The following is a 15,881-nucleotide window of genomic DNA, read 5'->3' as shown; positions in this document are numbered from 1 at the left end:
CAGTCGCCACAATGGCGGCCCGATGTTACAGGGTCTCTTGCCGGGAAGATGGAACTCCGGCGTCGGGTGAACACTCCTCAGCGGCTTGGGAATGTCTGGAGCGGCCGCTTCCTCCCCGGAGACCAACAGTTGGGATGAAACTGTCTCTGAATCTGTTGGTGCGCATTTTACTTGATACCTTTCTATACCTTTCACCCGATGGGAGAGGGGAGAAGATGGAAATCGTGACCAGGGTGGGGCTCCCATAACAAGCCAGGAAATGACAACAAGGCGTGTAAACAGCTACAGTAACCAGGGCAGTGAAACTAGCCGGCGTGCTAGGGTGGGGGAGGGACAGAGAAAGAGAGAGGGTTACTTGAAGCTAGAGAAATTAATATTCATAACGCTGGGATGTAAGCTGCCCAGGCGACACAAGGGGGGGTGGATGTATGGAACAAGCTTGCCGGGGGAGATAGAAACATAGAAATTAGGTGCAGGAGTAGGCCATTCGGCCCTTCGAGCTTGCACCGCCATTCAATATGATCATGACTGATCATCCAACTCAGTATCCCGTACCTGCCTTCTCTCCATACCCTCTGATCCCCTTAGCCACAAGGGCCACATCTAACGTCCTCTTAAATATAGCCAATGAACTGGCCTCAACTACCCTCCGTGGCAGAGAGTTCCAGAGATAGTTGAGGACAGGGACTATTGCAATGTTTAAGGGAGTTAGATGTGGCCCTTGTGGCTAAAGGGATCAGGCTATATACTACATATTCTTCAGACTATATACTACATATTTTTCAGATATGTTCGTCATATGAGCAGAATTAGTCTACTTGTCCATCCAATATATATATATTATTATATATTACACCACACAGAGAGTGGTGAATCTGTGGAATTCTCTGTCACAGAAGGTAGTTGAGGCCAGTTCATTGGCTATATTTAAGAGGGAGTTAGATGTGGCCCTTGTGGCTAAAGGGATCAGGGGGTATGGAGAGAAGGCAGGTGCAGGATACTGAGTTGGATGATCAGCCATGATCATATTGAATGGCGGTGAAGGCTCGAAGGGCCGAATGGCCTACTCCTGCACCTATTTTCTATGTTAAGAGACAATTAGATGGACACAGGTGTGGAAGGATATGGGTGAAACGCACACAGGTGGGACTGGTGTAGATAGGTTTGAAGATTAATTGCCTTGATTAATAAGCTTGTAAAATCTAAACAAAAAAAAATGTTGCCCAGTATAAAATCGTGCAGTGCTGAGTGCTGCTCTACCTAGAGATTTTCAGCGTACTACATCTAGATCCAGATCCAGACCCAGGGCATGTTGGTCGGTGTGGGCAAGTTGGGCTGATGGGGCCTGTTTCCCAGCTGTAAGACCCCCTGACTCTATGAGGATCATAAAGGGGTCCACGTGCGTCAATGGAAACACATTCTTATCACACGCACTTCGGAAGCATCTGCGCTGCCGGAGATGGCCAGTCGGCATCTGGGGGAGAAAGATAAGGTTGACACTTACGCTTTCTTAATGTCTTCTTGAGAAGAACTGCGAGGGATCCCCAAAGTATTGTAGTAGTCCACCATTTCCACCACAGCTGCCGCCTTGCTGAGAAACAAAAAGACAACACACGTCAGGTCATAGAAACATAGAAACATAGAAAATAGGTGCAGGAGTAGAGGCCATTCAGCCCATCGAGCCTGCACCGTCATTCAATATGATCATGGCTGATCATCCAACTCAGTATCCTGTACCTGCCTTCTCTCCATACCCCCTGATCCCTTTAGCCACAAGGGCCACATCTAACTCCCTCTTAAATATAGCCAATGAACAGGCCTCAACTACCTTCTGTGGCAGAGAATTACACAGATTCACCACTCTCTGTGTGACCACAGACAGCAGCCAAGTTTAGCTTCTACCACTGCAGTTAAATTCAAGGAATTAAATAGGACGGCAAGTTACAAAACAAATACAATCTTGCCTCAGTGATGGTAAATGTGAAAATCACAGCCTTACATTGACTGGAATTTAGAAGGATGAGATGATATACCCCCTGATCCCTTTAGCCACAAGGGCCACATCTAACTCCCTCTTAAATATAGCCAATGAACTGGCCTCAACTACCTTCTCTGGCAGAGAATTCCAGAGATTCATCACTCTCTGTGTAAAAAATCTTTTTCTCATCTCGGTCCTAAAGGATTTCCCCCTTATCCTTAAACTGTGACCCCTTGTTCTGGACTTCGGGACATCAGGAACAATCTTCCTGCATCTAGCCTGTCCAACCCCTTAGGAATTTTGTAAGTTTCTATAAGATCCCCTCTCAATCTTCTAAATTCTAGAGAGTATAAACCAAGTCTATCCAGTCTTTCTTCATATGAAAGTCCTGACATGCCAGGAATCAGTCTGGTGAACCTTCTCTGTACTCCCTCTATGGCAAGGTCCTCTCCTAACGTTACACTTTAAGGGCCTGTCCCACTAGGTGATTTTTTTCGGCGACTGCCGGCATCATTGACTGATGTATCAGGTCACCGAAAAAGTCGCGGCGTGTTGCGGCGTGGCGCCGTATTGTCGCAACATGGCGTCTCCTCAAGTGACGCAACATTTTTTTTGTCGCCGCTGGATTTTGAAATGTTCAAAACCTTTCGGCGACCCTGATACTTCAGTCAATGACGCCGGCAGTCGCCGAAAAAAAACAATCACCAAGTGCGACAGGCTCTTTAGAGATACAGCGTGGAAACAGGCCGGTCGGCCAACCGAGTGCGCGACGACCAGCGATTCCCCCTTACGCCAGCACTATCCTACACACTAGGGGCAATTTACAACCTTTACCGAAGTCAATTAACTTACAAACTTGTACGTCTTTGGAGTGTGGGAGGAAAAACCAGAGCATCCAGAGAAAGACTACGCGTTCACAGGGAGAACGTGCAAACTCCGTACAGACAGCACCCGGAGTCAGGTATGTGTAGGAAGGAACTGCTGGTAATGGTTCAAACCGAAGATAGACACAAAAGGCCGGAGTAGCTCAGCAGCTCTGAAGAAGGGTCTCGACCTGAAAGGTCACCTATTCCTTTTCTCCAGAAATTCTGTCTGACCCGCTGAGTTACTCCAGACTTTTGTGTCTATCTGTAGTCAGGTAGGTGGAATCAATGGAAGGGAGGTTGGTTTGTGCGGTGGTCTGGGCTGCATCCAAAATTCTCTTCAATTGCTTGTGGTCTTGGATGGAGCTGTTCCCAAACCGTGCTTCGATGCAGTGTGATCAAATGCTTTCTGCGGCGCCTCTGTGGATGTTGGTGAGAGTTGTGGGGGACATGCCGAACTTCCTGAGCCTTCTAAGGAAGGAGAGGTGTTGGTGTGCTCTCTGAAGGTGATATGGAATTGGAGTAGAATTAAGGCATTCAGCCCATCAAGTCTACTCCGCCATTCAACCACCAGATTCAAAAACAACTTTTTCCCTCAGGCCATCAGACTACTCAACACACTCAAGAAAATTCCATGAACATTTAACTTTAACTCAATGTCTGCAGTATGCTATTTGCACTTTTCTATATTGCACCTTTATTATTGCACCTTAATAACATACCTCAAAATTTTACTACATTTTGGCACACTGTGAATATTTTAAATAATGTATATTGTCTATCTTATTGGTATATTGTCTGTCTGTGTTATAAATATTACTTGCACATTTGGAGTATGGGGAAACGCAATTTCAATCCAATTTATTTGAATTGACAATAAAGTTTACTTTGAACTTTGAACAATCATGGCTGATCTATCTCTCCCTCCTAACCCCATTCTCCTGCCTTCTCCCCATAACCACTGACAACTGTACCAATCAAGAATCTATCTATCTCTGCCTTAAAAATAACTCTGGCAGCCTCCACAGCCGTCGGTGGCAAAGAATTCCACAGAATCATCACCTTCTGACTAAAGACATTTCTCCTCGTCTCCTTCCTAAATGAACGTCCTTTAATTCTGAGGCTATGACCTCTAATCCTAAACTCTCCCACCAGTGGAAACATCCTCTCCTGATCCACTCCATCCAAGTCTTGGTCGTTGCTTCGATATGGGTGGTCCAGGACAAGTTGCTGGTGAAGGCAGTGAAGAAAGCTAATGGCATGTTGGCCTTCATTGCGAGATCATTTGAGTTTAGGAGCAAGGAGGTCCTACTGCAGATGTACAGGGCCCTGATGAGACCCACACCTGGAGTATTGTGTGCAATTTTGGTCCCCTAATTTGAGGAACGACATTATTGCCATTGAGGCAGTGCAGCGTAGGTTCATCAGTTTAACTCCTGGGATGGTGCGAGTGACATATGATGAAAGTAAGGGTCGAGTGGGCTTGTATTCAATGGAATTTAGGAGGATGAGACAGGCTAGATGCAGGAACATTTTTCCCGATGTTGGGGGAGTCCAGAACCAGGGGTCACAGTTTAAGAATAAGGGGTAGGCCATTTAGGACTGAGACGAGGAAAAACATTTTCACCCAGAGAGTTGTGAATCTGAGGAATTCTCTGCCACAGAGGGCAGTGGAGGCCAATTCACTGGATGTTTTCAAGAGAGAGAGAGAGATTTAGCTCTTAAGGCTAACGGAATCAAGGGATATGGGGAAAAAGCAGGAACGGGGTACTGATTATAGATGATCAGCCATGATCATATTGAATGGCGGTGCTGGCTCGAAGGGCCAAATGGCCTACTCCTGCGCCTATTTCTCTATGTATCTATGTTTCTATGATATTTACTCCTGGGAACTTGAAGATTTCAACTTTATAATGCTGGTGACCTGGCCAAGGCTGCATAACCTCTCACCTTTAACCTAGGCTCTCTAGTTCTTGTTTCCCTGCCCTTCGTGTCTCAGACAAAGAGATCACAGTGGCGCAACGGTAGAGTTGCTGCCTTACAGCGAATGCAGCGCCAGAGACCCGGGTTCGATCCCAACTACGGGTGCTGTCTGTACGGAGTTTGCACGTTCTCCCCGTGACCTGCACGGGTTTTCTCAGAGATCTCCGGTTTTCTCCCACACTCCAAAGGCGTGCAGGTTTGCGGGCTAATTGGCTTGGTGTAAATGTAAAAATTGTCCCTAGTGGGTGTAGGATAGTGTTAACGTGCGGGGATCGCTGGTCGGCACGGGCCCGGTGGGCCGAAGGGCCTGTTTACGCGCTTAGATCCTCAATGCCTTTTCAACAGTAATAATTAGAAAATAGGTGCAGGAGGAGGCCATTCGGCCCTTTGAGCCAGCACCTCCTTTCATTGTGATCATGGCTGATCGTCCCCTATCAATAACCCGTGCCTGCCTTCTACCCATATCCCTTGACTCCACTAGCCCCTAGAACTCTATCTAACTCTCTCTTAAATCCATCCAGTGACTTGGCCTCCACTGCCCTCTGTGGCAGGGAATTCCATAAATTCACAACTCTCTGGGTGAAAACGTTTTTTCTCACGTCAGTCTTAAATGACCTCCACTTTATTCTAAGACTGTAGCCCCTGGTTCTGGACTCGCCCAACATTGGGAACATTTTTCCTGCATCAAGCTTGTCCAGTCCTTTTATGATTTTATATCTGGAACTCTCTGCCACAGAGGGTAGTTGAGGCCAGTTCATTGGCTATATTTAAGAGGGAGTTAGATGTGGCCCTTGTGGCTAAGGGGATCAGGGGGTATGGAGAGAAGGCAGGTACGGGATACTGAGTTGGATGATCAGCCATGATCATATTGAATGGCGGTGCAGGCTCGAAGGGCCGAATGGCCTACTCCTGCACCTAATTTCTATGTTTCTATGTTTCTATATGTTTCTATAAGATACCCCCTCATCCTTCTAAACTCCAGTGAATACAAGCCTAGTCTTTTCAATCTTTCCTCATATGACAGTCCCGCCATCCCAGGGATCAATCTTGTGAACCTACGCTGCACTGCTTCAATCACAAGGATGTCCTTCCTCAAATTAGGAGACCAAAACTGTACACAATACTCCAGATGTGGTCTCACCAGAGCCCTATACATCTGCAGAAGAACCTCTCTACTCCTATACTGAAATCCTCTTGTTATGAAGGCCAACATTCCACTAGCTTTCTTCACTGCTTGTTGTACCTGTAAGACAACTTTCAGTGACCGGTGTACAAGGACACCCAGGTCTCGCTGTACCTCACCCTTACCTAACCTAACCCCATTGAGATAATAATCTGCCCCCTTGTTTTTGCCGCCAAAGTGGATAATCTCATGATGTGGGTGTGATTGGTTGCTGCATTTTTAATAATAGGATGGGGGATATGGGGAGAAGGCAGGCACGGGTTATTGATTGGGGACGATCAGCCATGATCGCAATGAATGGCGGTGCTGGCTCGAAGGGCCGAGTGGCCTCCTCCTGTACCTATTTTCTATGTTTCTATGTTTCTAATGGAACTATGACACAAAATGCTGGAGTAACTCAGGGGGACAGTCAGCATCTCTGGAGAGAAGGAATGGAGCGACGCTTCGGGTCGAGACCCTTCTTCAGACTGATCAATGGAACTATGACTGTACATTAATGACAACCGCAGAGGACAGTTTTGAAAATAAATGCTGAGCTCACCAGCGACACTCACATCATGCCAAACAATTTAGAGAGTTTAATTTGGAGTTTAGAGGTACAGCGCGGAAACGGGCCGTTCGGCCCACCGAGTCAGCGCCGACCAGCGATCACCCCGTACACTAACACTATCCTGCACCTACACAATAGGGACAATTTACAATTTTACCCAAGTCAACTGACCGATAAACCTGTACGTGTTTGGCGTGTGGGAGATAATAGACAATAGGTGCAGAAGTAGGCCATTCGGCCCTTCGATCCAGCACCGCCATTCAATGTGATCATTGCTGATCATCCCCAATCAGTACCCCGTTCCTGCCTTCTCCCCGTATCCCCTTACTTCGCTATCTTCAAGAGCCCTATCTAAGCACGCTGTCACAGGGAGAACGTACAAACTCCCATAGTCAGGATCAAACCCGGATTTCGTTTAGTTCAGAGATTAGTTTAGAGATACAGCGCGGAAACAGGCCCTTCGGCCCACCAAGTCCGCACCGACCAGCGATCACCCCATACACTAGCACTAATCTACACACAAGGGACAGTTTATAATTTACAGAAGTCAAATTAACCTAAAAACCTGCGCATCTTTGGAACGTGGGAGGAAACCGGAGCACCCGGAGAAAACCAACGCAGGTCGCGGGGAAGAACGTACAAACTCCGTACAAAAGCACCCGTAGTCAGGATCGAACCCGGGTCTCTGGCGCTGTGAGGCAGCAGCACTACCCGCTGCGCCAGTGCACCGTCCAAAATGTTTCAAGGAATTCTCTTGCGATGGTTTAATCCATGAAAGTTCTATTTAAAGCCATAGTCACTTCAGTTTTTGAGTAGAATCCTGTGCTGCTATTTCCAGTCTCTGACCGTCACGTCTGTGGTCAGCAGCTATTTATAACCACAGAACTGTCACACTAACCAAGCCTGGCTGCTGCACTGCCCGTTCATTCTCAGCCGTGCACTACTTATCCACACAGAGACTTGTGAGTCTGTGGAATTCTCTGCCTCAGAGGGCGGTGGAGGCCGCTTCTCTGGATACTTTCAAGAGGGAGCTAGATAGGGCTCTTAAAGATAGCGGAGTCAGGGGATATGGGGAGCAGGCAGGAACGGGGTACTGATTGGGGATGATCAGCCATGATCACAATGAATGGCGGCGCTGGCTCGAAGGGCTGAATGGCCTATTCCTGCACCTATTGTCTTATACCCGGCAGAGGCACAAAACGCTGGAGTAACTCAGCGGGACAGGCAGCATCTCTGGAGAGCATGGATAGGTGATGTTTCACACAGTGCTGGAGTAACTCAGCGGATCAGGCAGCATCTGTGGAGAACACGGATAGGAGACGTTTCACAGAGTGCTGGAGTAACTCAGCGGGTCAGGCAGCATCTGTGGAGAGAAGGAATGGGTGACGTTTCGGGTCGAGACGTTTCTTCGGACTGAGAGTCAGGGGAGGGGGAGATACAGAGATAAGGAAGTGTAAGGTGTGAGAACGAGACATCAAAGAGGCTGGAGGAGATCAATGATCTCCACCCTCTTAAGTCAAGAGTGTTTTATTGCCATATGTCCCGGATGGGACAATGAAATTCTTACTTGCTGCAGCACAACAGAATATGTGAATATGTAAACATGGTACACAAAGGGGGCAGAGAAAGAAAAGTAAAAGTTTAATAAATAACAAGTAACAAATAGATGTGATATTTAGTTTAGCTTAGAGATACAGCGCGGAAACAGGCCCTTCGGCCCACCGGGTCCGTGCCGACCAGCGATCCCCCACACACTACACCCACTAGGGACAATTTTTACATTTACCAAGCCAATTAACCTACAAACCTGCACGTCTTTGGAGTGTGGGAGGAAACTGAAGACCTCGGAGAAAACCCAAGCAGGTCACGGGGAGTACGTACAAACTCTGTACAGTCAGCACCCGTAATCGGGATCGAACCTGGATCTCTGGCACTGCACTCGCTGTAAGGCAGCAACTCTACTGCTGCGCCACTGTGACTGTCTCACACCTTACACTTTATCTCTGTATTTCCTTGATCTCCATCCCCTTTGATGCCTCGTCCTCACACCTTACACTTCCTTATCTCTGTATCTCCCCCTCCCCTGATTCTCAGTCTGAAGAACGGCCTTGACCCGAAACGTCACCCATTCCTTCTCCCCAGAGATGCTGCCTGTCCCGCTGAGTTACTCCAGCATTTTGTGCCTATCTTCGTTATAAACCAGCATCTGCAGTTCCTTCCTACACTGATCCCTGGCACCCTGGCTAGTGGCCCTCACCACACACCGGCAGGTCAATGAAGGGAAGGGACAGAGGAAGATAGACACAGCATTCTGGTGTCATTCAGCGGATCAGGCAGCATCTCTGTTGATAAGGAAGAGGTCAGTGACGTTTCGGGTCAGAACCCCGGGTCACTCCAAAGACTTGGCATAGGCCACGCTGGCCTGAACCTAAGTGTTCAGCGAAATGATCACCAAGTCTACACAGGGATAAACCAGCATCTGCAGTTCCTTCCTATACCATACCAGGAAAACCAGGGCTGCCTGAGAGGGAAAGGTTAGACATAGAAACATAGAAACATAGAAATTAGGTGCAGGAGTAGGCCATTCGGCCCTTCGAGCCTGCACCGCCATTCAATATGATCATGGCTGATCATCCAACTCAGTATCCCGTACCTGCCTTCTCTCCATACCCCCTGATCCCCTTAGCCACAAGGGACAGGGCTGCCCTGCATCCACTGGAGTCAAGATGTGTACTTCATTCCTTAGATCCTCGGGGGGGTCTTGAGAAAAACACAGAGTGTTTTCATGGAGAAACTGGGCAGGCAAGGTTTCATAGAAACATCGAAAATAGGTGCAGGAGTAGGCCATTCGGCCCTTCGAGCCAGCACCGCCATTCAATATCACCCAAGAATATCAAGAATAAGGCATAAGCCATTTAGAACGGGGACGAGGAAACACTTTTTCCTCACAGAGAGTGCTGAGTGTGGAATTCTCTGCCTCAGAGGGCGGTGGAGGCAGGTTCTCCGGATGCTTTCAAGAGAGAGCTAAATAGCGGAGTCAGGGGATATGGGGAGAAACAGGTACGGGGTACTGATTGGGGATGATCAGCCATGATCACATTGAATGGCGGTGCTGGCTCGAAGAGCCAAATGGCCTACTCCTGCACCTATTGTCTATTGTGCCCTTTGAGCCAGCACCACCATTCAATATGGTCATGGCTGATCATCCACAATCAGTCCCCCCGTTCCTGCTTTCACCCCCATATCCACTGATTCCGTTAGCCCGAAGAGTTAAATCTAACCCTCTCTTGAAAACATCCAGTGGATTGGCCTCCACTGCCTTCTGTAGCAGAGAATTCCACAGATTCACAACAAGGGTTCAGGCAAGCACACCATATGCCTTCTTTACCACTCAATCTATTTGTTTAGAATTCACTTTAGCGTTTAGATCAGGGGTGGGCAACCTTGTTCTACATAGGGGCCGGGACGCATGTCTGTGAGGGGATGGCGGGCCACATCTATTACTTGTACACATGGATCCCACCCCGGATGGCAGGCATCAAATCACGTGTTCCCTTAGATCCCGCCCCTTCGAGGACGCCACCCGGAACGCTGGCCCCTAGTTATGGCCGCTCACTAACATGGCGTCCCTAGTTACGGGCGCTCACCAACATGGCGTCCCTAGTTACAGGTGCTCACCAACATGGCGTCCCTAGTTACGGGCGCTCACCAACATGGTGTCCCTAGTTACGGGCGCTCACCAACATGGTGTCCCTAGTTACGGGCGCTCACCAACATGGCGCCCTGGCGCCCCTAGTTACGGGCGCTCACCAACATGGCGCCCCTAGTTATGGGCGCTCACCAACATGGCGTCCGTAGTTACGGGCGCTCATCAACATGGCGTCCCTAGTTACGGGCGCTCACCAACATGGCGCCCATAGTTACGGGCGCTCACCAACATGGCGTCCCTAGTTACGGGCGCTCACCAACATGGCGCCCCTAGTTACGGGAGCTCACCAACATGGCGCCCCTAGTTAAGGGCGCTCACCAACATGGCGCCCCTAGTTACGGGCGCTCACCAACATGGCGTCCGTAGTTACAGGCACTCACCAACATGGCGTCCCTAGTTACAGGGGCTCGCCAACATGGCACACCTACGAACCATTGCCTTGGCTCTGTCCTGAAGGCGGAGGCTCACTCGTCCCCGGCCTATTGACAACCCCGATCCTGACAGTGAAGCCCAGACACAGAAGGTGCGCGGCCGTGCGCAGGTACAGCCAGAGCTCGGCGCTCGGCCCCGCAATTGCGTCCGCCAGCGCAGGCCTCCTAGTGTCCTTGCGTCACCACGCCTGGGCGCCGCGGCGGTCTCGGTCCCGGGAGGTACCGGCGACTAAGGAAGTCTGCGGGCCGGATGATTACGGAAAAAAAAGCATGCGGGCCGGATGATTTCAGGTTACGGGCCGCATTCGGCCCGGGGGCCGTGGGTTGCTGACCCCCTGATTTAGAGATACAGCATGGAAACAGGCCCTTCGGGTTTAGGATGATGTTTATTATTGTCACGTGTACCGAGGTACAGTGTAAAGCTTTGTTCTGCGAGCCGTCCAAACATATCAGATAATACTACACATAAATACAGCCAAGTCAAACTCAAGTCCAATAGGTAGAGCAAAGGGGAAATTGCAGAGTGCAGAATATAGTTCTCAGCATTGTAGCGCATCAGTTCCACAGACAAAGTCCAATGTCCGCAATGGGGTAGAGGTGAATCAGACAGTACCCTAGCTTATGGAAGGGCCGTTCAGAGGCCTGATAACAGAGGGGAAGTAGCTGTTCCTGAGTCTGGTGGTGCGCGCTTTCAGTGAGAAATGGGAGCAGGGAGAAGACGGATTGACCGGGGGTGAGACAAGTCTTTGATTATGTTGGCTGGTTTTCTGAGCAGGGGTAGAGTTGCGGCCTCACAGCGCCAGAGACCCGGGTTCAATCCTGACTGTTCGGAGTTTGCACGCTCTCACTGTGACCGCGTGGCTTTTCTCCGGGTGCTCCGGATTCCTCCCACACAAAGAATCACCGGGACGAAGAAACGTTGATGAATCTCTGCCTCAAAACAGCAGCCAGCATCATCAGAGACCCACACCACCCTGGCCACCCTCTCGTTTTATTCCTGTCATCGGGAAGAAGGTGCAGGAGCCTAAAAACTGTAACGTCCAGGTTCAGGAACAGCTGCTTCCCCACAGCCATCAGGCTATTAAACACTATGAACTTCAAATAAGCTCCTAGCTATGTACTTAAAGCATTGTTTTTATCTTTCTCACAATTATTATTATATATACATATATATAATAATATATATATATATATATAATTAATTATTTTAATATCTCTGAGTATGTGTATAGACACAAATGCTGGAGTACCTCAGCGGGACAGGCAGCATCTCTGGGGAGAAGGAATGGTGACGTTTCGGGTTGAGACCCTTCATCAGACTGTGTAGGTGTATATGTGTGCTCGTGTGTGTATACATATAAATAACCACACACCCACATATACATACACAGAGTCACAGAGTGATACAGTGTGGGAACAGGCCCTTCAGCCCAACTTGCCCACACCAGCCAACATGTCCCAGCGACATTAGTCCCACCTGCCCACGTTTGCCCCATATCCATCCAAATCTGTCATATCCAACTACCTGTTTGAGAAGGAACTGCAGATGCTGGAAAAACGAAGGTACACAAAAATGCTGGAGAAACTCAGCAGGTGCAGCAGCATCTATGGAGCTCAGATATCAGTCTGAAGAAGGGTTTTGGCCCGAAACGTTGCCTATTTCCTTCGCTCCATAGATGCTGCTGCACCCGCTGAGTTTCTCCAGCATTTTTATGTACCTATCCAACTACCTGTCTAACTGCTACTTAAACATTGGGATAGTCCCAGCCACAACTACCTCCTCTGGCAGCTCTTTCCTTACACACGCCACCCTTTGTGTGGAAAAGTTACCGCTCAGATTCCCATTAAATCTTTTCCCCTTCACCTGAAAACCCATGTCCTCTGGTCCTCGATTCCCCTACTCTGGGCAAGAGACTCTGTGCATCTCCCCGATATCTATTCCTCTCATGATTTTATACACCTCTATAAGATCATCTTATCATTTTATACACCTCTATAAGATCATCTCTTTTTTCACACAGAGAGTGGTGAATCTCTGGAACTCTCTGCCACAGAGGGTAGTTGAGGCCAGTTTATTGGCTATATTTAAGAGGGAGTTAGATGTGGCCCTTGTGGCTAAGGGGATCAGGGGGTATGGAGAGAAGGCAGGTACGGGATACTGAGTTGGATGATCGGCCATGATCATATTGAATGGCGGTGCAGGCTCGAAGGGCCGAATGGCCTCTACACCTGCACCTATTGTCTATGTTTCTATGTAAGTCTCGACTTAAAGGAGTCGATGGAGGGGGCCGTTCTGATGGGGAGAGGGATGCTGTTCCACAGTCTAGGAACGAGATAGATAGATTCTTCATTAGTGCGGGTGTCAGGGGTAATGGGGAGAAGGCAGGGGAATGGGGTTAGAAATTAGGTGCAGGAGTAGGCCATTCGGCCCTTCGAGCCTGCACCTAATTTCTATGTTTCTATGTTTCTATCATCCCTAATCCTCCTGCGCTCCAGGGAATAGAGTCCCAGCTTGCTCAACCACTCCCTGTAGCTCACACCCTCTGGACCTGGCAAAATCCTAGTAAATCTGAACTTTTTTTACAGTTTATTATGGGTTCCACAGAATGCTACGTTTACATATCTGTTATGCTGCTACATGCAAGAACCTGAAAATAAGTCTGAAGAAGGGTCTCGTCACGAAATGTCACCCATTCCTTCTCTGCGTAGATGCTGCCTGTCCCGCTGGGTTACTCCAGCTTTTTGTGTCTGTCTTCTAAGAATTTCATTGTTCCGTTTCGGGACTGTATGAGATTAAAACACTCTTGACTCTGCTGAATGCAGGGACCTTGGGGTTCAATCCATCGACTGTTGAAAGTGGTAATACAGGCGGGCTGGGTGTTGAAGGTGCAATTGGGCACGCATGCCATCGCAAGTAGGGATTCAGTAAAGTTAGGATCCTCATGTTAAACTGCACTAAAGACAGACACAAAGTGCCGGAGTAACTCAGCGGGTCAGGCAGCATCTCTGGAGAAAAAGGATGGGTGACGTTTCGGCCCAGAACGCTGGGGAGGTGAGAGGAGGGGGAGGGGTGTGTTATGTTGACTGCTTAGTCCCTTCGCCCCCTTTCCGTCCTTCACTCCCCTCCTCTCCCTATCCCTCTCGTATCTCTCCCCTCTCAATAGACAATAAACAATAGGGTGCAGGAGTAGGCCATTCGGTCTTTTCGAGCCAGCACCGCCATTCAATGTGATTGTAGCTGAGGCCAGTTCATTGGCTATATTTAAGAGGGAGTTAGATGTGGCCCTTGTGGCTAAAGGGATCAGGGGGTATGGAGAGAAGGCAGGTACAGGATACTCAGTTGGATGATCAGCCATGATCATATTGAATGGCGGTGCAGGCTTGAAGGGCCGAATGGCCTACTCCTGCACCTAATTTCTATGTTTCAATGTGATCGTGGCTGATCATCCCCAATCAGTGGCTGATCATCACCGTTCCTGCCTTCTCCCCATATCCCCTGACTCCGCTATCTTTAAGAGCTCTCTCTTGAAAGCATCCAGAGAACCGGCCTCCACTGCCCTCTGAGGCAGAGAATTCCGCAGACTCACCACTCTCTGTGAGAAAAAGGGACAGGCAGCTCCTCTCCCCATCCCTCTCATCTCTCCCCTCTCCCCTCTAGCCCGCTCCCTTTCCCCATCTCTCTCTCCCTGATCCCTCCTCTCCCCCTCCCTCCCCATCCCCTCAATCCTCCTTTTCCTCTGCCCACTCCTCACTCTCCCCCAACCCTCTCTCTCTCCCCCCCTCCCCCACTCTCTTTCCCCCTCCCTCCCTCTCTCCCCCCCCCTTCCCCAACCCTCCCTCCCCCCCCCCATCAGTCCACCCCATCCCTCTCTCCGTCCCTCTCCCCTCCTCTCTCTTCCCCTTCACCCCCCCTCACTCTACCCCTCCCTCCTCCCTCCCTCTCCTCCCCCTCCCTCTCTCTCCATCCCCCCCCTCCCTCACCCTCTTCCTCCCCCTCTCCCCTCCCTCCCTCCCCCCTCCCTCCTCCACCTCCTCTCCCCTTCCCCCCTCCCTCCCTCCTCCTCCCCTTCCCCCTCCTCCCCTCCCCCCTCCTCTCCCCTTCCCCCTCCCCCTCTTCCCCCCCTCCCCCTCCCCCTCCCCTCTCCCCCCCTCCTCTCCCCTTCCCCTCCTCCCTCTCCCTCCTCCCCTCCTCCCCTCCCCTCCCCCTCTCCCCTCCCTCCCCCCCTCCCCTCCCCCCTTCCCCCCTCCCCCTCCCCCTCCCCTTCCCCTCCCCCTCTTCCCCCCTCTCCCCCCCTCCCCCTCCCTCCCTCCTCCTCCCCCTTCCCCCTCCCCTCCCCCTCTCCCCCTCCTCCTCCTCCCTCCACTCTCCCCTTCCCCCCTCTCCCCCCTCTCCCCCTCCCCCTCCTCCCCATCCCCCTCTCCCTCTCCCCTTCCCCCCTCCCCCTCCCCCCCTTTCCCCCTCTCCCCTTCCCCCCCCTCTCCCCCTTCCCCCTCTCCCCCCTCCCCCTCCCCCTCTCCCCCTCTCCCCTTCCCCCTCCCCCCCCTCCCACTCTCCACCCCCACCCCTACCTGCCGCGGTGCCGGCTCTCTGCTCCCTCCCTCCCTCCAGCCGCCGCCGCTTCACTCTCTGATCTCACCGCCGACCGTCGACAATAAAGCCGCAGAAACGCCCAGAAACTGCCCCCCCCCCCCCCCCCCCCCTCCCCTCCCCCCTCCCCCCCCCCCCCTCCCCCCCTCCCCCCCCTTTCCCCACTGCTCCCTCTCCCTCTCCTCTAGTCTCTACTCAGTACTCTCTCTCCCACCCCCATCTCTCTCTGCTCTCTCCTCCTCTCCTCTCTTCCTCTCTCCCTCCTCTTTCCTCTGCTCTCTCCCTCCCCTCTCCTCCTCCCTCTCTCCACTCTCTCTCTCCTCTCCTCTCTCTCTCGTACTCTCTCTCTCTCTCCTGCTCTGCTCTCTCCTCTCTCCTCTCCCTCTCTCTCCTCTCTCCTCTCTCCTCCTCTCTCTCTCTCTCTCTCCCTGCTCTCTCTTACTGATCTCTATCTCTCCCTGCTCTCTCTCTCCCTGATCTCTCTTCTCCTTCTCTCTCCCTGCTCTCTCTTACTGATCTCTCTCTCTCCCTGCTCTCTCTTCTCCTTCCCTCTCTCCACTCTCTCTCCTCCTCTTTCCTCTCTGCTCTCCATCCCT

At 50.7% G+C, this 15,881-nt stretch overlaps 1 protein-coding gene across 4 annotated transcripts in view; it reads right to left on the bottom strand.

The window, feature by feature from the left end:
* Positions 1 to 15,384, bottom strand: part of LOC129715827 (dnaJ homolog subfamily B member 6-like) — a 69,710-nt gene extending 54,326 nt beyond the window's left edge. For all 4 annotated transcript variants that reach the window (XM_055665698.1, XM_055665696.1, XM_055665695.1 and 1 more), the window contains exons 1-2: positions 15,267 to 15,384; positions 1,505 to 1,591 (exon numbers count right to left, since the gene is read on the bottom strand). In XM_055665698.1, the coding sequence (XP_055521673.1) occupies positions 1,505 to 1,569 (65 nt within the window). In that variant the 5' untranslated portion in view covers positions 1,570 to 1,591; positions 15,267 to 15,384. The remainder of the gene's footprint in view (positions 1 to 1,504; positions 1,592 to 15,266) is intronic.
* Positions 15,385 to 15,881: the final 497 nt, after the last annotated feature.

The sequence above is a fragment of the Leucoraja erinacea genome, unplaced genomic scaffold (assembly GCF_028641065.1).
Source record: "Leucoraja erinacea ecotype New England unplaced genomic scaffold, Leri_hhj_1 Leri_143S, whole genome shotgun sequence".
Taxonomy (NCBI): domain Eukaryota; kingdom Metazoa; phylum Chordata; class Chondrichthyes; order Rajiformes; family Rajidae; genus Leucoraja; species Leucoraja erinaceus.
Note: the sequence above shows the minus strand (reverse complement) of the source record. Positions and strands in the feature narration are given on the sequence as shown.